This window comes from Gracilinanus agilis, chromosome 3 (genome assembly GCF_016433145.1).
Source record: "Gracilinanus agilis isolate LMUSP501 chromosome 3, AgileGrace, whole genome shotgun sequence".
In the NCBI taxonomy this organism is placed as follows: Eukaryota; Metazoa; Chordata; class Mammalia; order Didelphimorphia; family Didelphidae; genus Gracilinanus; species Gracilinanus agilis.
In genome coordinates, this window is record NC_058132.1 from 437985808 (window position 1) to 438011455 (window position 25648).

At 32.7% G+C, this 25648-nt stretch overlaps 1 protein-coding gene across 1 annotated transcript in view; it reads left to right on the forward strand.

The window, feature by feature from the left end:
* The window catches only part of CADM2 (cell adhesion molecule 2), a gene marked incomplete at its 5' end in the record, with an annotated part of 414789 nt that overhangs the window by 178007 nt on the left and 211134 nt on the right, over positions 1-25648 (forward strand). Inside the window, 2 exons of the mRNA XM_044669250.1 lie at positions 18160-18312; positions 21447-21584. Coding sequence (XP_044525185.1) covers positions 18160-18312; positions 21447-21584 — 291 coding nt within the window. The remainder of the gene's footprint in view (positions 1-18159; positions 18313-21446; positions 21585-25648) is intronic.

Here is a 25648-nt window from a genome sequence, read left to right on the forward strand (position 1 = left end):
TCCTTTACCCTTATCCTTCTTACCATATATATATATATATATATATATATATATATATATATATATATATATATATATATATATAAAGTTTAAAGTACCTTCCTAAATCTGTTTCAAAGCTTGTTTTGGGAAGGTAGCCAACGCAATCAGAATATCAATGTTATCCCAGCTGAAGAGCCCTATTAATACATCAATTAACCCCAGGTGGGTTCTGAAGGGATAAACCTCTTTGACCTGAAGGATCCTGCCTGGACAACTGTTATAAAGGAGAAGTGCCATCTTATCCTCTCTGTACATCATTTCTACTACCTTAATAGATACTAGTGACCTCCTCTAAATATAACACTAGTCACTTGAACCTGGAAAATTTACTTAATTAGAGCCTGCCTCAGTTTTCTTATTTGTAAAATGGGGATAATAGCACCCATTTTCCAAGAGTTTTTTAAGATAAAAGTTTTTATAAAGTGCTTTACAAACCTCAAAATACTATGAAATATTAGTTATTATTATTAACATATCTCTTATGGTACATTTTGTGCACCATTTATTGATTATTATTTGTATCGTAGTCTTACTTTCACTACTAGATGACAAAGTGTTTGTGTTAGTCATGTTCAAATCTCCAGAACTAGCACAGAGTAGAAAAGCACAGTGCTTGGTGTAATTAATTAATTTGCTTACTCTAATGAGAAATAACCAGAAGTAATCACTGGAACTCCTGTAATTTTTGTAAGACAACTCTCTTCAAATGAAACATGCCAAACTTCAGCTCCCAAATGATTTCATATATTTATTTGGATTAGATCTATAATTCAATGGTACAGGGAACTCCCATTGAGGAAATACCCTCTAGTAATTCCTAACCCTTAAAGCAGTTCATAATCCATTTTAGACTATATTGTCTATCAAAAATTATATTCTGAAAATTTAAATGATATTTTAAAAATATAAATGAGAGACAGATAGATATAGAAGGAAATTGAGATTTAAATTACTGACATGGTTAATGACTGGTGTGGATGAAGATGAACATTTCTGTTTTAGAGAGTGATTGGGGTACTCAATGGTTAAATTAATTTCTCATGGAATTATCCAGTATATTTCAAAGGCTGGACTTGATCCTACTATTTTCCTGACTCTAAGGTCAGCTCTCTGTACATTGTATATAGAAGAGAGCTGAAGAAGGCTGAAGAAAATAGGAGAACAGAAATATTCAAACCTCCTCCAAAGTATTCTGAATTTATTTATTTCCTAGTATTTCAAATGCTAAACCCAGCCAGTTATAGAATATAAAGCTCTCAAAAGATAAAAAGATCAAACTATAGGGTAATGGTTTCTATAGCTAATGAAGCCAGATGCTATTTCTTTCCAGTATGCCATGTAGATGTGTTTTCCATAATAGCATGGCATCTAATCTTCTTGTCTCTTTGATATAAATGCACTCACAGGGTTTCACTACATGACTACATGGGGTAGTTTTACGGTTAGATGCAAAAAAATGGATTTCACATGGCTATGAGACCAGTATATTGTAGGCAGTTGCAAAGAGTGAATGCTAACAAACACTGCATAGTCCAAATGCCAAGTATCTTTCTTTTTATATGGAACTAGGCAAATACCATTGCAAATGATACCAAATGCTGAAGGGCATTTTCTGTAAGGAAATGACAAATTATTTGATCAAAACCCATGTATCTGCTCTATTTAAATAATTTGCTAACATATTCAAGAATTTTTTGGTGGGGGAAGGAAGCCTTACTTATGTTTATGTGGTTTCTAGAAATAATATTTTTTAGAAATTTTGTCTATGAATTTTTTTCTGATCAGATAATTTTAGTAATTTATAGCATAAATATACATCTGTATATGCAAAAATCTATCTTTATGACACATCTAGTACTTGGATAAATAATGTATGAAAATTTGCACATGTAATATGTATGTACAATATCAAGGCAGAAAATCTTTTTTGCACAAATCTGAAGAAAGTCTGTGTCTTTTGTGTAAGAACTATCCTCACTGCATTCAAAAAGGCTGATCACCAGAAGGTTGGTCACCAGGTGATGAATTATTTTGGCCATAGGAACTCACAACCAGTGACTCATACACCCCATAGGTCTGTGGAGGGAATACTTATGCTGACAAAATCATCTCCATTTGAAACGGTGAAGAAGTAAAGCACAGATTTAGAAGAAACTGTCAGTAATAATCACTGCACACGCAAAACTACTGCAATGCAGATGCTTCTCTGCTGGCCAATTTGAATACAGGGGAAATCACAGATAGGATGAATATTCTCAAGTTCTTTTGCTTTGATGAAAAATAAAATGCTATAATAAAATAAGGGTTGTGAAATTGTCCCTGTCCTATTTCATTAAGAGAATTTATTTTATGAACTGACTAATGTAGTTTGGTAACATTATTCTAATATTTGACATGATATTTCAAAATGGAGTACATAGCATTATCAGCAAAAATCTTAATTTCTAGGTATTTTAGGCCACTATTTAATAAACTGATATTGTTATTTCTGGGATGCCATGAATGAATGACCTTTTCTTCATGTTTTCCTAGTAGAATTTCAATTAAAAGGAACATAATTGTTCTGAGTTGTTTTTTTTTTTTTTGAGGAGGGTTGTAGAAAGCCTGGCCCTGTAATTTCATAGAGAACTTCCCATACAGAAATTCCTTTTCCTAATCAAAGTATTTGTCCATAAATTATAATGTCAGAATAAATTATATTGTGAGATTTTTGAGGTCAGGGATTATGTTTTGCTTTTTTAAAAATTAAATTAAAAAAATTTCCCCAGGCATTTAACATGGCGAGTAGCACATAGAAGGTGCTTAATAAATTCCTAAAGAGTTATCCAAGGTAGTGAGAGGTGAAGATGCTTGCCTATACTCACAGAGCTAGTAAGAGTAAAAAGTAGGATTGAAGCCATAAATTCCTGACTTGAAAAGCAGCCCTCTATCCACTGCACCATTCATAGAATCTTTTAGTACAAAAGATGTCAGAGGTCATCTTTTAAAATCCTCCTAGATCTAATCTGAGTGATAAGTCTACAGGATCCAGACTAAAAAAATGTCTCCATAAATTTTAGTTAAATATTAAAGAAGTAGAAAAATAGAAATGAAAATGGCTTGTTTCAGACAAGATAGTGATAAAATGATTTCTCTAGAGGAGTAAAAGTGATCATTATTTCTGTTAAAAAGTAAAAGTACACGGGGGTGGGCAGCTGGGTAGCTCAGTGGAGTGAGAGTCAGGCCTAGAGACAGGAGGTCCTAGGTTCAAACCCGGCCTCAGCCACTTCCCAGCTGTGTGACCCTGGGCAAGTCACTTGACCCCCATTGCCCACTCTTACCACTCTTCCACCTATGAGACAATACACCGAAATTAAGGGTTTAAAAAAAAAAGTAAAAGTAAAATTCAATTACTATTTTCAAGGAATTTTTATAGTCAGATACTTTTCTTAATTTTCTTTAACTTAGCTGAGCATGCTCATTCATATGAGTAATTTTCCTGTTATCTCTTTCCTCAAAATGTAATGTTATTGATCAAAGTAGTAACTCAGGAATAATAGTACTCATTTTGAGGTACTTTCTGTATGCTTTGGGGATAGATATGATACTGTGATACATACTCACTCATCCGAACATTCTAGAATAATTGGTTTTTCCATTCATCTCAGTGACCAGTTTCCACACAAACAACTGGTTCATTCTGGCAGGTGATCCAATTTAGTCATTAAACAGACTGAAAATATCAAATTGAGCTGTTTTCCATCTGGTGTTGTTTAGACACAGCCTTAGAAATGATTAAGCATATTTAGCTTAAAACATTATTTTTAGGTATAAATATAACTATACATGCTTAAAGAAAGAATGATTCAAAGTGGGTAAATTTAAAATGAGTAATCCATTCAATAAAAAAAGATCAGGGCCATGCCGAAAGTAATAAAACACATGACAATTAGATGAGCTATAGTGAATTTTAAAAATATATTCAGAGAATTATAGGGGTTGTAGGAAAATCTTCTAGAGGTTGTCTTGCCCTATCTTCTATTCTTCTACCCTCAGTGTTGGCATACCCTCTTGTTTTTAACTTTTTTGGTGCCCATTGTAAGTCTGGTTGAAGCCTAGGATTTCTTATCCAAATAATGTTTTAAAATGCATAAAATATCAAATATATATGTATATATTTTAAAGTTAATTAACTCCAAGATTAAGAACTTCTTCCCTATACCATAGGTTCATCTTGTTTCTGTTTGAAAAAAAATCAGTGATATTGAACTCACTACTCACACCACTCTCTAAAGTATCTATTGATTTTTAATTATTCTCATTGTTAAAATACTCTTACCTATACAGAGTCTAAATTTGCCTTTCTATACATCTATTTTCATAATTTAAGTCCTTCAGTGCTATAGAGAACATTTTTATCCTTCTTCATATAATAATAGTTCAAATATTCAAATGCAACTATCACGTCCATCCATGTCTTTTCTTCTCTGGGCAAAATGTCTTCATTTCCATCAACTGTATCTCACATGACCTGGTTTCCAGGCTTCTCACCAATCTTGGTTTCCCTTTTTTGGACTAGCTGTATTTTAAAATTGTTATTTTCTTATAACATATATCTGTTCAGATGAGTGTTTGAATATGTGCACTTTCTTTTCATTAGGGATCTAAATAAAAATGATTAGAAATTATTATTTTTAAGTATAGGACCATTTTTATATAAAGAAATTTGATATAGCTAAGTGCCGATTGATTATTAGCATAATATGAAAAAAATTTATTGATAAAATTAATGCCATTACTGTCTTCCTTTTATCTTCTTCCAAAATAATCTGAAATGGGTAGTTATGAATAATTTTTGATTTATATAATTATTAAGAGTAATAGTTGGAGTTCTCAACCATAACTTTAGCTATAGAGTTGGAATAGTTCTCAAAGTGGCCTATTTTCCCATTCACGAAGAGCGCCTTCTGGTAAAAGCTAAAATAATATTGATAGGAATGTTTGCATATAGTGGATAGCTTCATTATTTATGTATGTTTCATGTTCCATAGTTGCTAATTTAAAAAAAAAAAGAAGATAGGAGTTTCTGCCTGAGAATAATACACCTACTTACAGATAGTAACTTCTTTTAAAAAAGTTTTTTGTTGTGCTCTGGCTTCACTTAATAAGATGTGCCATTCTAAGGGTATGTTCATGTAAATGTGTAATGAAAAGACAAGACATAGTCAAATATAATCTTAGTCTATGCCCAGCAGCCCACCTTCACAATTTAAAGTACAATCTTTGCACTTCGAGTATTTCTCTAACATCTGCTTTTCTGATAAAGTATATACTCTCCTGATGAAATAAACAATTGAACTATCTATATATTTTTTTAGATTTAAAATTACATCTAAATATTGCCAACAAAGACCAGAAGAGATAGAGAAATTCCATTTAAAATAACTCTAGACAATAAAAAAATACTTGGGAATCTATTTATGAACAAAATTTCCACACAAATAAACTTAGAGCTAAACAATTAGAAAACATTAATTGCTAGTGGGTAGGCCAAGCTAATATAATACAAATTACAATTCTACCTAAATTAATTTACTTATTCAGTGCCATACCAATCAAATGATCAAAAATATTTTATAAAACTAGAAAAATAATAACAAATTCATCTGAAGAATGAAAGATCGAGAAAATCAAAGGAATTAATGGAAAAAAAATGAAGGCAATACCAGATCTCAATTGTACTATAAAGCAGGATTAATCAAAACTATGTGGTGCTGCCTAAGAAATAAAGCAGTGGAACAATGGACTAGATTAGAGGTAAATGATCATAGAAATTTAGCATTTTATAAACCCAAGGATCCCAGCTGTTGGAATAAGAACTCAGTATTTGACAAAAAATGCTAGGAAAACTGGAAAACAGTATGGCAAAAACTAGGGATAGATCAATATCTGAAAGCTATACCCATGGTGTCAAATCTATGGCATGAGTGCCAGAGAGGGCACTCAGAGACCTCTATGTGATGATGCCTGCCATTTTCCCAGCACATAGTTCACCAGAATTCATTACTAGAAATCCAGAGGGGCCCCAAGGCTGGGCCATTCCCCTTCCCCTACCATGCATGCCTGATGACATCACCCACCCCTCTAAAATGTTTGCCATCACTGCCCTATTCCAAGATCAGGTCATAATGGGTATATGATTTAGACATAACAACTCATTATAAAAGTAAATTAGAGGAATACAATCTTGTCAAATCTATGAAGAAGGGAGAAATTTATGTCCAAACAAGATATAGAGAACATTACAAGATGTAAAATGAATAATTTTGACTATTTTAAATGTAAAAGTTTTTATACAAACAAAACCAATGTAATGATGATTAGGAGGGAAACAACGAATAAGGGGGATTTTATGATGAATTTCTCTGATAAAGGTCTCATCTCTCAAACACAGAGAGAATCAAATCAGTTTTTTAAGAATACAAGTCATTCCCCAATTGACAAATGGTCAAAGGATATGAATAAGCAGTTTTCAGATGAAAAAATTAAAGCAATCAATACTACCTTATATCTATCAGATTGACCAATTTGACAGCAAAAGAAAATGATAAACATTGGAGGGGATGTGGCAAAATTGAGACACTAATATGTTGCTGGTGGAATAGTGAACTGAGCCAGGGCAATATGGAACTATGCCCAAAGTACTATAAAACAGTTATCCAGTAATACTTTCATTTATTGGATCTGTATCCCAAAGAGGTAGAAAAAAATGGGAAAGCACCTACTTGTACAAAAATATTTATAAATGCTCTTTTTATAGTGGCAAAGAAATGGAAACTAAAGGAGTATTCCTCAAGTAGGGAATGGCTAGACAAATTGTGGTATATAATGATGATGAAATATTATTGTGTTATAAAGAATGATGAAAAGGATGACTTCGGAAAAAACTGGAAAGATCTACATGAACTGATACAGAATGAAATAATCAGAACCAGGAAAACATTGATTACAGTAACAGCAATGTTGTGGAATGATCAACTATGATAGACTTAGCTACCCTTGGCAATACAATGATCCAGGACAGTTCTGAGGGACCTCATGGGAAAGAATGCTATCCATTTCTAAAGAAAAAATTGTTAGAGTCAAAATGCAGATGAAAGCATATGTTTTTTCATTTTAATTTATTTGGGTTTTTATTTTAGGGTTTTGGTTTTATATAATTATTCTCTTATAAAAATTAACAGTGTAGAACATTTTATTAAGTAAAGACAGTGGAAGACAACATTTTTATTGTTTTCAAATTAGTCTTTTTTAATAAAAATATATTTTTAGATCCTCTAGTGCAATGATGGGCAAACTACGGCCAGCGAGCCAGATGTGCCCCCCTGAAATGTTCTATCCCGCCCCTGCACAACATTATTTCTAATCTGATAAATACAATGTGTAGGATACAATACAATGAAACTTTGAAAGAATTGCCTTAGAAACAGACTGACAGATGAGCATTTCCTTTCCTTTGGCCCCCTCTTTAAAAAGTTTACTCATCACTGCTCTAGTGGAATAAATAGTTAGGTGAATGTGCTTGACACTATGTGAAATGAAAAGATGTGCATGTTATATCTTTTATCCATATCCTTCAGAAAGAGAGAATCTAAAGGGGGAGAGGGGTAAAAGTAGTAGAAGGAAAAGACTTTCAAGATCTCTGATATCATTAACTCCTGATGTGGAACTTCACTTTGCTAAAATGGGTTGACAATTCAATCTTAAATGAATAATTCTTAAGAGTTATATGTGGGGCATGGGAAAATAAATGTTTTGTCCACAGCTGAACAAATAGCATGTGAATAAATGAGAAATGAACCAAGGTCTTGACTTCAAGACCAGCTATCTAGACACTGCTAAACTGCTTTTCTTATAATTTGAGGAAGAGGTAAAATCCGTATACAAATCTATAATACAAGATAGTGTCTGGTAAATGTCATGGGAATAGCAATTCAGTAAATTCTGGGGCATTTGAGCTAGTCTTCATAAGATGAATAGACTTTTAATAGAGTGAAATTGTGAGGAAGGCTTTCCAAGTACAAGGAACAGCATGAGTAAAATCATGGAAAATGCAAAACACCAGGAAGTCTTCACTTCTTCCCTCCAGGTTTTCAGTGATGGAGTCATCACTCCTAAGTTTGCATTTATTTTACACAATGCTAACTTTTAGGTACAATGACATTGTGCCTTTTCTAGTTTTCCATGAAAGGACGTTTTCACATACAAGAATGATAGCGCAGGTTTGGCATTTTTAGATGTTTGAAGAAAGAAAAGACAGGTTTAGTAATTGAAAGCCTGTCATTGAAAAGCTTCCTGCAAAGGGTTCATGTCACTTTTCCAGTTTTATTGCTCAGGATCTGTTAGCATTTTTATTATAAAACTCCATTTTCCATGGTTTCAGTAAAAATTTACTCCAGGCTGAAACTTGGTATACCAGATATCAGCTCTGGAGCAATGGTTGTTTTACCAATTTTCCAGAAGATTGATTTAGATTGTTTTATGTTGTATGACTGTAAAAGAACAAAACAGAAAAAAAGGATTTGCTAGTTGGTGTTTCTTTGTTTTGTCTCTGTATTTTAACTCTTTTATTCCAGCATTTCCTAAAGCTTCACTGAATTACAGGTAGCAGAGATGATTAATTTTAATATCAAATGATATTAGGACCAACACAAAGATTTATTTTACAATTCCCTACAGATTTAAAAATAAAATTATTGACTCTGAACTTAAGAAGTTTTCTGTATTCCATCAAATGTAGAATACATATACAAAGATAATTTATGGTTTCACTAATGTGAATGTTCTCTCTAAAATATAGATTTTTAAACTCATTAATGATTTTCCAGACTAACTTATCTTTGTTCTCCAATATGTTCATCCTCTTGCCCTAACTATTGGTCAGTCATTTAACAAGACTTCAATTAAATGCCTTCTAAACAAGTCTGACACTGTGCTGAACATTGACTACTATAGAAACGTGAAACAATTCCTGCCCTTCCATGAATTTATAATCTTACCTTCTCATTGTCTGCTGATATTATGAAAATATCATTGGAGTTCACTTTCACCAAATGACCAGTAAATTTAAAAAAAAATCATGTATATTGGGGGCAGCTGGGTAGCTCAGTGGATTGAAAGCCAGGCCTAGAGACGGGAGGTCCTAGGTTCAAGTCTGGCCTCAAACACTTCCCAGCCATGTGACCCTGTGCAAGTCACTTGACCCCCATTGCCCACCCTTACCATTCTTCTGCCTTGGGGCCAATACACAGTATTGACTCCAAGATTGAAGGTAAGGGTTTTATTTAAAAAAAAATAAAATTTTTTAAATCATATATATTTCAACTTACTTTCTTCTAATTCCTCTAATTCCTATATGTATGGAGTTCAGTCTTGTTCATATCCATAATATAACTGTTTTCATGTAAGTGATATTCAGTTTTAATTATGCACAAGTTTAAAATTGTTTGATGACTTGGATCCATGCAACAGAATCACACTAGATACTGCAAAACAAACTTGAACTATGGAGGGAAGATCATAAACTGGAAATTAAAAAGAGAAAAAGGAAATGTAAAGTCCAGTAATCAGGATTAAAGGTGGGTGAGGAAAGAGGAGCAAAACAGTTAAGATCAGGCTATTTCAATAATATCTTGTTAGTATTGATCTCATTCCATTTCTTCTCCAACTTCATTTTATTTTGTAAAAAAATCAGAGTAGAGAGCAAAGAAAGGGAAAATTATAAGTGGATAAAATGGAAGGAAGAACACAATTTACAATCATAACTATGAATGGTGATGAGATGAACTCATTCATACAATGGAGAAGCCTTTCAGATTCAAACAAAATGTTGTTTATAAGAAAAACATCTGAAAAATAAAGATTCACAGAGTTATAATGAAAGACTGGAGTAGAATGTATTATACCGCAGGTGAAAAAACAGGATAGCAATGATCTCAGGCAAGGCAACAATAAAAATAGACATAGCTAAGAGATAGACAGAGAAACTATGCTGTGTTTTACTGTAGCAAATGAAATAGAATCAATGATTAACATGTGTACAATGAATAACAAAGCATCTAATTACCTAAAGGAAAAGCTAATTGAATATTAGGGAGACATAACAAAATAGTCTTCCAACAAGATGGCTGCCTGAATGGCACCCTGCTCCCACACTCTTAATCCAGCAAAGACCTAAAATTTGCACCAGACTGAATAATGATCAAGAAACCCAATGACTATTTAGCAATGCAAAAATGATAGGATACCAGGCCATCATTAAATCCAGCACCACTGCAGGCAAAATATCAGTAACTCACAGCATAACCAGAGAGGGGACAGAGACATTTCTGTGTCTTTAGGCAGATGGGTTCCCAAGAAAAAGCTTCAGATGAATTGGAGAACCCACAGGGAGCTGTTATAAGATGATAGCACTCAGAACTAGATAGTTCCAGGATTTCAGGGACTCTGTGGTATTTGGTTGCCACAAAAGTTCCTGAAGAGCCAACAATGTGAACCTCACCAATCCAGGAAAGCCCAAAACCGAGAGAGTGAAAGCAATGTATGAATCTGTGGCACCTATTTTCACTGAATGAAACCAAGTAGGGCAACTACCACAATCAAACATGTAGCATGATGAAAGCAGGGCTGTTGTGGCAGAGCCAGACTTTGGAATAATGCTTCAGTTCAGAAACTCAAGCTGGAGAAATTAATAAAATCAAGAACATATTAACCAGTATTAAACCAAATAAAAAAAACCTGCTATTGATCTGCTATGGTTGTTCAGTCATTTAGTTTGTACAACTCTTTGTGATTCCTTGGACCATAACATACAAGATCCTTCTGTCTTCCTCTATGTCCTGAAGTCTTTCCAAGCTCCCATTTATTGTTTCCATGGTACTCCCCATTCATCTTATCTTCTGCTGTTTCACTTTCCTTTTGCCTTCAGTCTTTACCAACATCAGGGTATTTTCTATCGTTTCCTGTATTTTCATTATGTGGCCAAAGTATTTAAGCTCTTTCCAGTACATAGTCTGAATTAATTTCTTTAAGTGTTTACTGATTTTATCTCTTTGCTGTCCAAGAAACTCTCAAAAATCATCTAGAACCGCATTTCAAAAGCATTGATTCTGAGATACTTAGCTTTCTTTATATTGTATCTCTCAAAGCCGTACATTGTTATTGGAAAAACCATAGCTTTGATTATATGAACCTTTATCTGCAAGGTGATGTTTCAGCTTTTTAATGTTCTGCCCAGATTTGCCATAGTTTTATTTCCAAAGAACAAGCACCTTTTAATTTCATGACTTCATTTGCCATCTGCAGTGATCTTTGAGACCAAAAATATGTAATAATAATTAGAGCCAGCTGACCAAATGTTATGATATAAAATCTGACATTGCTTCTATTTTTTTCTCTATTTGCAAAAAGGTAATGGAACCAGTTGCTAAGATTTAGTTTTTTGATTTGTGTTCAACTCTGAGGGTACTCGTCCAATATTTTTGGTCATGTTTGATTCTTTATGACTCCTTTTGGAGTTCTCTTGGCAAAGGTACTGGAGTGATTTGCCATTTCCTTCTCTGGCTCATTTTATATGTAAGAAAACCATAGGTTACTAGTGATTTGCTCAGGGTCACACAGCTATTAAGAGTCAGATTTGAACTCATGAAGAGGAGTCTTCCAGACTCTAGGCTATCTACTCTCTCCACTATACCCTAAGCTGTTCTGTTGTAGATCCACAGACGTCTAGAAGTTCTGCGTATGAGGAAAGATTAAAAGAAGCAACTACAAGGCAAAAGAAAATAAATGAAAAAAAAAAAAAGATTTTCCTTACAAAGGGAAAATAGAACTTTCCTGAAACAGAGGGCTTTCTGGCATTCCTGGGGAGGGAGGGTGACCAGTAAAAATTTAGAAGTTCAAGCATGTTTTTTTCTGAGTGCCTTTCCCTCCAAGGCTATCTACCAACTGCTCTGTATTTATCTTGTATATACTGACTTAATTCTATATTGTTTTTCTTATTTGAATGCAACCTGCTTGAGAGTAGGGACTATTTTAGCCTTTTTTTTCTATATTCTGCATGTATCATGGTGCCAGACATATAGTAAGTGCCGAAAAATTGATTTAGTGAAGGAATTGTGTGTGGTTATTATTAGATTGCATTTTGATAATCTCTTAAAAGTGATTACACAGTAAATATATAAAGTTCTTATTACATCATTGTTATGCTACATTGTGACATATAGATTACTGTCCTATTGTAAACATTAAAATAAAATAACTTTAGATTCACTAGTTAACAGTATGATAGTCCTTAGCTTGCCAAAGCAGTTAAAGAAGAAAACTAGTTGGTTCCAAAATGTAGCAAAAGCTTTGTAATTCTTTTAATGAATGATACACAATATATCAGAGTAGTAATGTTAAAATCCATTCCACTTTATAGGTTGACTTAAAATTCAATTTAGGCTCATGGAATATTCAGATAAATTCTATAAGAAAAGGGTAGAGAATTTGAATGAACTTTTCTAAGAGATTTTTACCAGGATTTTTTATTTTACCCAGCATGGATCCTCAATATGGATTTGTGTAATTTAGGAACCATTTAAAACCAGTGGTTACTGAAGGAAATGATTTTTTCTCCAAAGTAAGTAATGACTAATAGAATTCTACTCTTTGGTCATTGCTTCTTATATGCAGCAAGATTAAATCCTTCAGAGCTCAATTTTTTGAACCGTTCAAATCACCTCACCAATGGGTGGCCTGAACTTAAAGGCTGGGGAGGCAGAGAATTCTAATTAGAGGCTTAGCCCATTATTCCTTTTTCATTCTGGGATATTTGAGGAATCCCACTTCAGTCATTCTATATGCTTTTTTCTCTTCTTCAAGGGTTCAGAGAACTTTTTTTTTTTTTGGCAAAATAATGAAAAATTGCACTCACTGAAAAGGGAGACTAGATCCAGAAGAACTTCTCCTATTTCATTGATGGTAATACTTTTTTATATAGATTTATTTTGAGGATGTTTACAATTCTAGAAAGAATTTAGACCTGTTCAGTAATTAAAACTTCCTACCTCAATTTTCTTTCTCTGTCTTTCTCACTTTCTTTCTCTCTTTCTTTCTCTCTTTCTCTCTCTCTCTCTCTTTCTTTCTTTCTTCCTTCCTTCCTTTCCTTCTTTCTTTCTTTCTTCCTTCCTTCCTTTTCTTCTTCCTTTCTTCCTTTCTTCCTTTCTTTCCTTCTTCCTTCCTTCCTTCTTTTTCTTCTTTCTTTTTCTTTCTTTCTTTCTCTTTCTTTCTTTCTTTCTTTCTTTCTTTCTTTCTTTCTTTCTTTCTTTCTTTCTTTCTTTCTTTCTTCTTTTTCTTTCTTTCTTTCTTTCTTTCTTTCTTTCTTTCTTTCTTTCTTTCTTTCTTTCTTTCTTTCTTTCTTTCTTTCTTTCTTTCTTTCTTTCTTTCCTTTCTTTCTTCTGATTAAACATTTTCCTGGATTATTAATAACCATTTCCTTCAAATGATCCTTCTTTTTCTTTATTTTTAGGCCTCTTTTTAATTTGGTTGGGGTAGCTAGGTAGTAGAGTGGATAGAGTGCTCAGCCTCAAGTCAAGAAGATTCATCTTCCTAAGTTCAAATCTGAGCTCGGATACTTATTAGTTGTATACTCCTAGATGAGTTACTTAAACCAATTTGCCTCAGTTTCCTTAAATATAAAATGAGTAGGAAAAGGTAATGGCAAATCACTACAGCATCTTTGCCAAAAAACACAAAAAATTGGAAATGACTGAAAATGACTGAACAAATAACAATTTGTTTGCCCAGCTATGAACTCCCTCTAGTTTTTCAGTAAAATGTGATGCTGAGAACTGAACATAACATATCAGTCATAGATTAAACAATAAATCATCATCTCCCTTATTTTGGATGAATTCCTCTCAATATAGTTTGACACATGATTTTCATTTTATTTGATGCCATATAGTTGACACATATTGAACTCATAGTCCACTAAAACCTACACAATGTTTTCTATAGGGACTTGTTTGTAGCCACATATACATCTTTTCTATACTTGTGAATCTTATTTGAAAAAAATGAGATATAGACATTTTCATTTATCTCTACTGTTTTTCATCTAATTAGATCTGACCCATAGTTTTATCCACAATTTTGATGATTGCCATCTATTCCTTTTCTAAATAAAAAATATAACTCCAAGAATAGATCCTTTTGACACTCTACTAGATACTTTTTCTCCTTCAAATTGTCATTGCTCTATTAATAGCTACTCCTTGAAAGCATGATTCAATCATAAGGGCATTGGATTTGAAATCAAAGAACCAGGTTCAAATCTAGAATCTACTACCTCCTTTTTCAACTTATCATATATCTCTTGCATCCAACTCTACTCCCACCACTACCATTTTAATTCAGGTCCTCACCAATACCCACCTAGATTAGTGCAATGACCTCCCACTTGTTCTCCCTACCTCATCTCTACCCTTTCAGATATCCTCCATTATGCTGCCAACATGATATTATTTAAGCACAAAACCAAGTGATTTCCTTATTCTGTTCATGCTTGTATGTATATTCGTGTCTTCCCTATTAAGATGTTAGAAATTTTATTAAAAGTTTTGCTTAGATTTTGGTCAACTATGCCTTTTTATGTGCCCTTGATCTACCAGATTATTAACACTACCTAAACAACAATTGAGGAAAAATATTTTATTTACTAGAAGTTATTTAGAACCCATAAGGAAGCATACATATTTATCAACTAGATTAGACAGCTTCAAAAATCATTTTAGTGCGAATATTCCATAGTTCTATTTTTCTTTATCACTGTTGGAGAGGGCTAATACATTTGAGGACTATTCTCTTCATTTATCTGGTCATACATTATTACAAAGGATAGAGATAGAGATAGAGAGAGAGAGAGAGACATTTATCCATCACAATTATCTTATGAAGTAAATAATATAACTACTATTACCATCCTCATTTGCAAATAAGGAAGTTCATATAGTTTTTTAAAGAATATTTTTCTATGTTTACATGATTCATTTTTTTTCCTCTCCTCTTCCCTCCATCACTCCAAGAACCAATAAGTCCTTCCACTGGATTATATAAATGTTAACACTTATACCTATTTCCATGTTATTCATTTTTTCAATAAAGCAATCTTTTAAAACCAAAACCCCAAATTATATACCCATATAAGCAATTATGTCATAAATTTTTCTTCTGTTTCTACTCCCACAGTTTTTTCTCTCGATGTGGATAGCATTCTTTCTCATAAGTCCCTTGGTATTGTCTTGTAGTAGCAAAGTCCATTATTTTGGATTGTTTCACAATGTTTCACTTTCTGTGTATAATGTTCTCTGGGTTCTGCTCATTTCACTCTGCATCCAGTTCATATAGAAATCCTCCAATTCATCCTTCCTTACAGCACAGTAGTATTTCATCATCATCATATACCACATTTTGTCTAGCCATTACCCAATTGAGGGACACACCCTCAATTTCCAAATTTTTGCTGCCACAAAAAACATGGCTATGAATATTTTTGTACAACATTTTTTCATTATCACTTTAGGGTAAAATCTAGTAGTGAATCACAAGGTATGCATTCTTTTAAAGCCCTTTGCACATAATTTCAAATTGCCTTTCAGAATGGTTGAATCAATTCAGAGCTCCACCAGCAGTGTATTAGTGTCCCAATTTTGCCACATCCCTTCCACCATTTATTATTTTCCTTTACTGTCATATTTGCCAATCTACTAGGTGTGATGTGGTACTTCAGCATTGTTTTGATTTGCATTTCTTTAATGGGAGGCATTTAGAACATTTTTTGTGTGATTATTGATAGTTTTGATTTCTTCATCTGAAAACTGTCTATTCATGTTCCTTGACCATTTGTCAATCAGGGAATGGTTTGATTTCAACAATAGCAATTGAACTTTGGCATGACCTGTTCATGATAAAACCCTACTTATTACCTTTTTCATCATTTTTTCCTTATTTCTAAGTGGTCAAAAACTACCCCTCACCAGTATAAGTGAGAATTTCCCCAGGAATCAAGATTTACTGGCTTCAAATTTTGGGGTTCTGCTTCCTTCCTTTTTTTAAAAAAATGAGACATTTATACTTAACCAATCCTTCAATAACAGTTGTCTATTCTCATATCTATAAAACTTCTCCCATTTTCCCGATAAAAGTTCACTGTCACATCTTCTAATGTATATAAAAAAGAAATAAGTTCTGTTACAACTGTGCTTCTTTAAATAATAGCAAAAGAGAGATGATTCTGTAAAGGTGTCCACCAGAAGCACTATATCAGATAATTTATCTCACACCCTCAGTGTATTCTTTTTTTTTAAGCCCTTAACTTCTGTGCATTGGCTCCTATGTGGAAGAGTGGCAAGGGTGGGCAATGGGGGCCAGTCAAGTGACTTGCCCAGGGTCACACAGTTGGGAAGTGTCTGAGGCTGGATTTGAACATAGGACCTCCTGTCTCTAGGCCTGACTCTCAATCCACTGAGCTACCCAGCTGCCCCCCACCCCAGTATATTTCTGATCAGCTTGATAATCACATTTCATTAGGATAAATAATTCTTAATGGTTGACAAAGAAGCATTGAACAAATATCTGAATCATTCAGATTTGTTTATAGGAAAAGGATTTTATGATGTCACTTTAAGATTAGAGCATCACCAGAAGAGATTATAGAAAAGTAATTCTTATGGAGCCTAAACCTATTCATTAATAAAGATTTTGAAATAATGGAAATTTGGGTAACTATACATAAGGATCAAGCATCTTAGTATTATTCATCAGAAAGTTGCTATCCTTTTTAATCTAAGAAACAAAGCTTTTGGGGCAGCTGGGTAGCTCAGTGGATTGAGAGCCAGGCCTAGAGACAGGAGGTCCGCTGGCCTCAGACACTTCCCAGCTGTGTGACCCTGCGCAAGTCACTTGACCCCCATTGCCCACCCTTACCACTCTTCCACCTATGAGTCAATACACAGAAGTTAAAAGTTTAAAAATAAATAAATAAAACAAATCTTTTTGTTAAAAATACAGGTCTTAAAACCTTTTTGAGCATTCATTAATAAATCAAAATAAACATACTTATCATTAAACATTAAACATTTTTGCCTACAACTGTCTAGATATAGCACTGATGTTTCCATGCATAAGAACAACATTTTAATAGATATCATTATAGTGTACACTCATAATCTCCTGGCTTTGTAGAATGAAAAAAAATTTGGGAATGAGAGGAGGTATGTGTCCTTTATGTTATTCTGTGTGCTATTGGAATTGTCATAAAAAATGTTTTCTTTAAAGTACTTTTCTTCAATTATAAAATGCAGTCATTTTTATCCACCTTAACAAGAGTTCATTGAACATTAAATTATAAAAGAACAATATCAAGATAGAGATAGTCTAAGACTTTCTATCTGAAATCAATTTTAAAAGGCTAGAAAGTGATATTATGATAATAATGACAATGATAATGATGATTTTCTATTTAAAAATCTTTATGAAATCATAATAATAGTAACATTGATAACAATATATTTCATTTTTATGATCCTTTGAAGTTCACAAAGCATGTTGTAGAGTGTTTGTTGAATTAAATAATTTCTGGTTATGAATTCTAGGAGAAATATCTTTGACACAGATAGGTATTTAAAATGAATGCATTGTACTTTTAAGCCCATTCTAAATGTGAACTCATTTATAACATTATCATCATTATTATCAGTAAGAAACATCTAGTGGTTATTAAGTGTAAGGCATAGTGCTAGGTGCTATTATGAAACTGAATAAAAATATTTTTAAGTATCACAGAGAATGTAGTTTTCTTGTTTTGTAGTTCCATTGTTATCAATGGTACAATAAGTTAGTAATATTTGATACAGAATTCAATTTCTTTGAACTCAGTGTTAAAAAATGTTCTAGGAATTCCTAGAATCCTGTAAGAATTACATGGATTTAACAGAAATGTTGTTCAACTGTGGGGTAGAAATAAATCGGAGTAGCTATTTTATTTTAATAATGTTGTGTAGCTCACTTTTTAAAACATTTTCTCTTCCTGACTCTCAGCTCTAAGGGACAATAGGATTGAGCTGGTTCGAGCTTCATGGCATGAATTGAGCATCAGCGTCAGTGATGTGTCTCTCTCAGATGAAGGACAATACACCTGTTCTTTATTTACTATGCCTGTCAAAACTTCCAAGGCTTTTCTCACTGTACTGGGTAAGTGCAATTGACTAAGGATACCAAAGTAATATACAAGAGAAATGAGTACTGTTATAGTTCAGACCTTACAAATCTGTAAAAATTATTTCTAAGACAATTTTTTTTATTTTTTTTTAATTAGACATTTATTAATATTCGTTTTTAATCTGTTTACATACTTTATGCCCCTACTTTCCCCTTCACCCCCCGCTTCCCCCCCACCCATGGCCAAGGCACATTTCCACTGGTTGTAACATGTGTCCTTGTTCAGGGTCTATTTCCCATTCATGTCCGCCTCAGCCCATGCATTCAAGCAATTGTTTATCTTCTATGTTTCCTCTCCTGCAGTCCTTCCTCTGAATGTGGGTAGCATCTTTACCATAAATCCCTCAGAGCTGTCTTGTGTCATTGCAGTGCTGCTGGTACAGGAGCCCATTACATTTGATTTTACCATAGTATATCAGTCTCTGTGTACAGTGTACTTCTGGCTCTGCTCCTTTCGCTCTGCATCACTTCCTGGAGGTCTCTCCAATTTGCATGGAATTCCTCCAGTTTATTATTCCTTTTAGCACAATAGTATTCCATCACCCGCATATACCACAGTTTGTTCAGCCATTCCCCAATTGAAGGACATCCCCTCATTTTCCAGTTTTTTGCCACTTCTAAGACAATTTTTTATGGATTTTTCTTTGTAGAACTCAAACTTAGAGACTTGTTCTTATCTTTATTTAATGTTGCTTCTATTTGATGGCATCATTATTGGAAAGGGAAAAGATTACTATTTACAAAACTTATTAAAAGGAGTTTGCTCCTGAACAACTACTCTTATTCTTACTGTTTTCAAATGCCACAAGAGAGACCACATTTGAAAGCAAAACTTTTCTTTTGCTTTAATTAAAAGGCCTCCCATTTTCCTTCTGGTTTCTCTTTAGTTATAAAATTTCCAAGCTCATTTTCCAGACATTTCTTCAGCAGTATATATTGTCAGTTGTATTTGCAGTTTGCTGCCACTTTTATTCTTCATTCTCTAAATGTTGTGCTGTTTTCCCAAAGGTTAAAGTGACACAAAAAAAGCAATCCATTCATAGAGATGCCTAGGAAATAAAGTTTCAGTGCTGAGTTCTCTCTGATTCCATGAATGTCACTTGCCCAATCAGTTGAAATTGCTGCAGTTCATTGAAGCACACCTGTGTACTGAACAAGTTATACGATTTTAAAGATTGATTTTTTTTGTCCCTGAGCTTGTCTTCCTTTTTGGATAGATAAAGGCTGAATGTTGCATTTAAAGGGACTAATGCATGCTGTTCTTTTGCCTGGGAATATTAAAGTTAATCCAGCTAGAGAATTGGTTTTGTGCATAGGATATGAAATATGTTTCTTTTCGAGGCCCACTGAGACTATTTTATAAAAATCTTCAGAAGCGTGCCATTAAGGACAAAAATACCCACTAAAAATGGAGTATTTCGGGATAACAATTGCCTAAGGTTAATGTATTTTTCTGTAAAGAGGCACCTTGAGATCCCAAGAATAGATGACTGAATTCAGCTTATTAAATGGTGGTAAGACATAGATGAAAAGGCACTTTTCACTGTCAAGCCAAGAGATGGAAAGAAGTATAACCAATACCTGCTAATCAGTGTGGTCTGAAATGTTTTGCTTCTTTTCTAGTGTTTATTTTGTTTGCTTCCTGCTCCCTATGTGTAGGAAATTTCTCACACCAGTTTTATTCTATTTAGAACATATTAACATCGAAAACTTGTCTTAAAGACTTCCTTAAATAGTTTATTGCATATTAAAAAATATTTCATGCTATCTTTGTAATCACATATCAAACATTACTGAATATAAATCTTCTAGCAAATCACAGTTTTGCTTTGGCAATTTAATATAAGGTTATCATGAAAGATGATGAAGCCGTATAATTCAGGGAAAGAGGTATGATTACATTTCTAGGGAAAGCTATATCAAAAAAGATTGTTCTTTATACAGGTCATTCTATTATCACCTTTTTTGTGAAGAATAAGGTAAGTCACTGAATTTATAAAAGGGAATTAGTAATTAAAATATGCATACTTAAATATTTTTAGAACCAAATTTTATCTTTAAATGAAAGCTATTTTACATTTCTTCTACTATGGAAATGAATCTTTTTTATGTTTTTTGTTTCCATTAAGAAGTTTGGTGATTTGTCCATTGCTGCCCAAAGTTGGAAGTTGTAGCATCTGTTGACAAAAAATAGGGTGGCCAGTAATATAGCTAGCATTTTTTTCCAGAGGAAATGAATTGCTTGTCTTCGTGAGTACAGAAAGTATTTAACAGGTTTACAGACCGGGACAAATATATATATATTTAAATATACGCTTGTGTATATGTATTAAATATGTATATTTAATACATATACACACGTATATTTAAATATTCATTAAATCAGAATGGTACAAATATAATAGACATGTTTCTTGTTTAGAAAACATGTTTTTTCTTGTTTAGAAAAAATATTTTTCCAGTAAAAACTTGGTTTTCCTTATAGTAGTTCCCTATTTAATAGTAATGGGATCATAGATCTTGAATTAGAAGGGATCTCAGAGAGAGGCTTCTTGTCCCAAATTTCTCATTTTGCAAATGAAATGAGGGAAACCCAGGTAGGTTTGGTAACTTGTCTAGAGACAGAGTTTGAACCTAAATCCTCTGACTCCATAGCCAGTGTTCTTTCCACTCTACTACACTACTTGTTGGTTTATTTAAGAAAAAAAGCCTTGAATTTACAAAGCTATTAATAACTTAGCTACTTTATGCCACTTATAATGATAACTACTTCAAACTGAGCATATTAGCATTTTTCTGGCAGAATTGGATTTAAGATAAAATTATGTTTTCTACATTGTTAAAAACTACCCTAGTAACAATCCAGAATGATTTAGATCAACTATTTAGTTTATGCATATTCTGTGACATTCATTTTATTATTCTTGATTGGGCTGCTACCCATTCATAAAATATAGAGCTAATTATGGTACATAAAACTCTTTGGCACTGTTGGCAGCTGACCTAGTTTAGCTTTATTCCTGTCAACATTGGTCCAAGTCTCACAGGAATGAATTGACAATAGCAGATATGTTTTTCTTTAATATGTTTGTTTGCTTGTTTGTTAGGTGTTCCTGAGAAGCCTCAGATTAGTGGATTTTCATCACCAGTTATGGAAGGAGACTTGATGCAACTAACTTGCAAAACATCTGGAAGTAAACCTGCAGCTGATATCAGATGGTTTAAAAATGATAAAGAGATTAAAGGTAAGAAAAGGAAATGCCATTACAATACAAGGTAATGTGTTACAATTTGGAATGAAATGTTAAAAGACTGCATTTTAAATTTATTTTTAAAAGTCTCTTTTTGTGAGTCAATCATACATTAAATTAAATTCACCCAATCCCTCAATTTGGTATGATGACAAGTTGTACAAAATAGATCATTGAATTGCTCTTTGCTAAAATTTTTTAAAGACCACTAGACTCTCTGTGTTTGACAAAAAAATATTGAAATTTCATATACCCATGAAAATTTGGAAGGCTTAAGCTGATCATATACCCCAACAACATGCAATAGTATGCTATAATATGAGAATTAAGTATAACTGAATTGTCCTTTGTTTAAATGATATTTAAAATATGCTTATTTTAAGTATATATATATATATACACACATATATTCTTGTGTGTATTTGCACAAAATATTTTCAAGCATCTACTGTTTTTATTGTGTGTTGTTTCCTAAGGGTAGATTGGGAAACAGGGAAGAATCCAAATTTCAAAGAATATGGGATTAAAGTAACATATACATTAAAAACCCATTATAAATACTTGTTTGTGCAAAGGTTCAATTTTTGTTTCCTTAGAAGAGTGAGAAAAGTGTATTTCCTTCCAATTATAGTACTATGTTTGTTATCACTTAATATATCTGGAAATATAAGATGAACATTTGAGTAGCTACCATCACATCTGCTCTTCCAATGTACAGATAAACAAGACAAATAAGAATATGTCCCAATTAGGTTTTATCTCTAAATGTTTTAATTAATGTAACATTATAACATTTTAGCTTTATACCAATTCTCATTTTCGTTTTTAAAAGATCAATGAAAATTTTGATACAGACCTTTATTAAGCCAAACATGTAGACCCAAATTAAATACTTCAATAAAATATTACCAATAACTCCTTAACTGAATCCTGAGGTTTTTCAGACTTCTCTTCTTTGAATAAGAACAAATCTAAAATGTATATACAGTTTTATAACTCTTTGAGTCCAATTCCAGATTATTATTGAAAACAATTGGATCAGTTCACAGTGGTTCTACCAATATTGTATTAGTGTCCCCATTTTTCCACATCCCTTGCAGCATTTGTCAATTTTTACCCTTTTAGTGAATTTGGTAGGTGCATGACCATACTTTTTGACCCAGCAATACCACTATTAGGTTTATTTCTTAAAATTATCAGGGGAAAAGGAAATGAATAATAATTATATTAATAAATATATATTATATTTATAAATAAAATATATAATCTAAAATAAGTATAACAGGTCTCTTTTTTGTAGCAAAGAAATGAAAATTAAAGGGATACCCTTCAACTGGGGAATGGCTAAACAAAGTATAGCATATGATTGTGATGGAAATGATGCAAGAAATGATAAATAGATCAATTAAAAAAACATGGAAAAACCTACTTGAAGTTATGAAGAGTGAAATGAGCAGAACCAAGAGAACATTTTATACAGTAACAGAAATATTATTTGAAGAATGACTTCTGCATGTCTACCTCTAGAGAAAGATAAATAGAAATGAGCAAAACATCATTTTATGTACACATATATCATTTTGTTAAATGATACCTTCTCTAATGAGGAGGGTAGAGGGGGAAAGAGATAGTCACCTGGGTATTTTAGTTAAACAAATGAATTTAAAATTAATAAAGAAGACAGCCAGAATTTAGACACCTAAGAAATAATGCTATGTCCTAGTTGAATGTCAATAAACCACTTTTTGGAAGAGAAATCACAACAGGGTTGTCATGAACGGCTCTACTTTGAAAAGCCTCTTAAAATACAACGACCTTGATCTCATTACTTGTCATTATGAATTTATCTCTGTAGGACTAGTATGGAGCTCTTGAATCCAGCTGTAGCCTTGTATCTATATTTAATTTTGGTCCAAACCTCAACAAAATCTACGCATCCCTCCCTCATGTTCTGTGATTAAAAAGAACATGGAGTCATATTATTGGTTATTAAGTATGATTTCCTATGACAATCGATATTCAGAAAGATGTTATCCAAGAGAAAATGACAAATTTCCTTTGAGTATCACTTAAATTGCAATGATATTCTAGGGAAAAAAAGAAAGAAAAGAAAAGAGCATCATGAAGGTAATGTGTTTTAAAAAGCAGAGAAGGAGAAATGCTAGAATGAAGCAGCTTAAGCAGAACAACTTTGAAAGCTACAGTGGAACTTGTATATCTAAAATGAAAAGCTATTACATAACAGAAATGCCCATTTTATTTCATGTTGGATAAATTAAAAATAAAAATAAATTTAAAAACGTGTTTAAAAAAGTATAATGCATTACACATAGTATAGAAAAGACAAAATCTTTCCCACAAAATTTATCTATTGAATCTTGGTATACTTTAAGGTAAATAAATTTATATATATATAGTAATTATTTAAAAATTTTTTTTATAATTTTAAAATATAAATGATTAGTATAAGTAATGTTGTGTATAAGATATGGAAATCTTTATTTTTAAAATCCACAATTTTCTATTATCATATTAACTCATTCTTCTCATGGCAGTTCTATGTTCTTGCCAAATGTAGATAGATACTCCAGAGGTAATCTGAAATTTTGACAATTAAACTTTAAGAAATACTTTTCACTGCCCTGGGGCAGTATTCTATTGGAGAGGAAAAACTTTTTTAAATGAATCCTTAACATCCACATAAAATATCATACCATCTCTACAACTGATTTTAGTAACTGTATGTATGTATGTAGAACTTTATGTATGTATATAGAAGTGTGTCTTGCTTGTTTCTATTTACCAGTTCTTTCTCTAGAGGTAGACATATGAGCATTATTTGTCAAACAATATTTCTGTTGCTGAATATAATTTTCTCTTAATTCTGCTCCTTTCTTTTGTTACTCGATGTAGGTCTTTTAATGATTTTTTATCAATATGCTCACTATTTCTCACATTTCACTAGAATTCTATCATCATCATATGCCACAACCTGTTTATATATTCCCCAGTTGAGATACATCCCCTCAATTTCTAGTCCTTTGCTACCACAAAGAGAGCTGCTATAAATATGAATTATATGCCTTTATCCTATTACCCCAAAATCAATGATCCTTTCAGATTAATTAAGGGATTATAAGTAATAAAAAAACCATAAGGCAGGCAGCAAGGTGGTGTAGTAGATAGAGTGCCAGGTCTGGAAGACTTCTCTTCTGGAATTCAAATCTTGCCTCAGACTCTTAATAACTGTATTATCCTGAGCAAGTCACTTAATCCTATTTACCTCAGTTTCCTCATCTACAAAATGACCTGGAGAAGGAAATGGCAAACCACCAGTATTTTTTACAAGAAAACCCCAACTAGGGTTGCAAAGAGTCAGATAAGACTAAAAAATAGACAAAAACAATAATACATAAAGTATTTCAAAGTGTTTTTAAAGTTTCATTCTTTCCTTACCTTAATATACCTGCAAATCTGGAGATAAACTACTTTACATGAATCCCTTTTTTCAATATACCTGGCAAATAGTCATGTACCCTTATTGTGAATACATTTCTCGATGGGGAACTTATTATCTCCTTAGATAGGAATTTATTACCTCCTCTATTTCCTTTATGGGTGAGCTGGTTGTTATAACGTTTTTTTCCTCTCATTAAGCTCAAAACTCCGACCTGGTTAGCATGTATTTACTTTGGTGCCAAACACAATAAATCTATTATTTATTCCTCATTGTGTCTTTTAAGTATTTAAAAAAGGGATCTCTTATCCTTTTGAAGCTTCTTTTCTCTAGGATAAAAATCCCAAATCCTTCAATTGATTCTCTTGTAATGTGGAATTAAGACCTTCTCCATTTCATTCCCCTACTTTGGCCATTCTCTCCATTATTAATATGCTTCCTAAACTATGACAGTTTCTTTTCCATTCTCTCCTCTTTGGAAGTTTGAAACAAACCTGATTATTTTTCTGTTGATTTGGTTATTATCCTTCTTCTAAACATGGAGACAGTACAAGAGACTCCTTAATCCTTGTAGTCCAATTTATTTTAGCATTCATTTTGA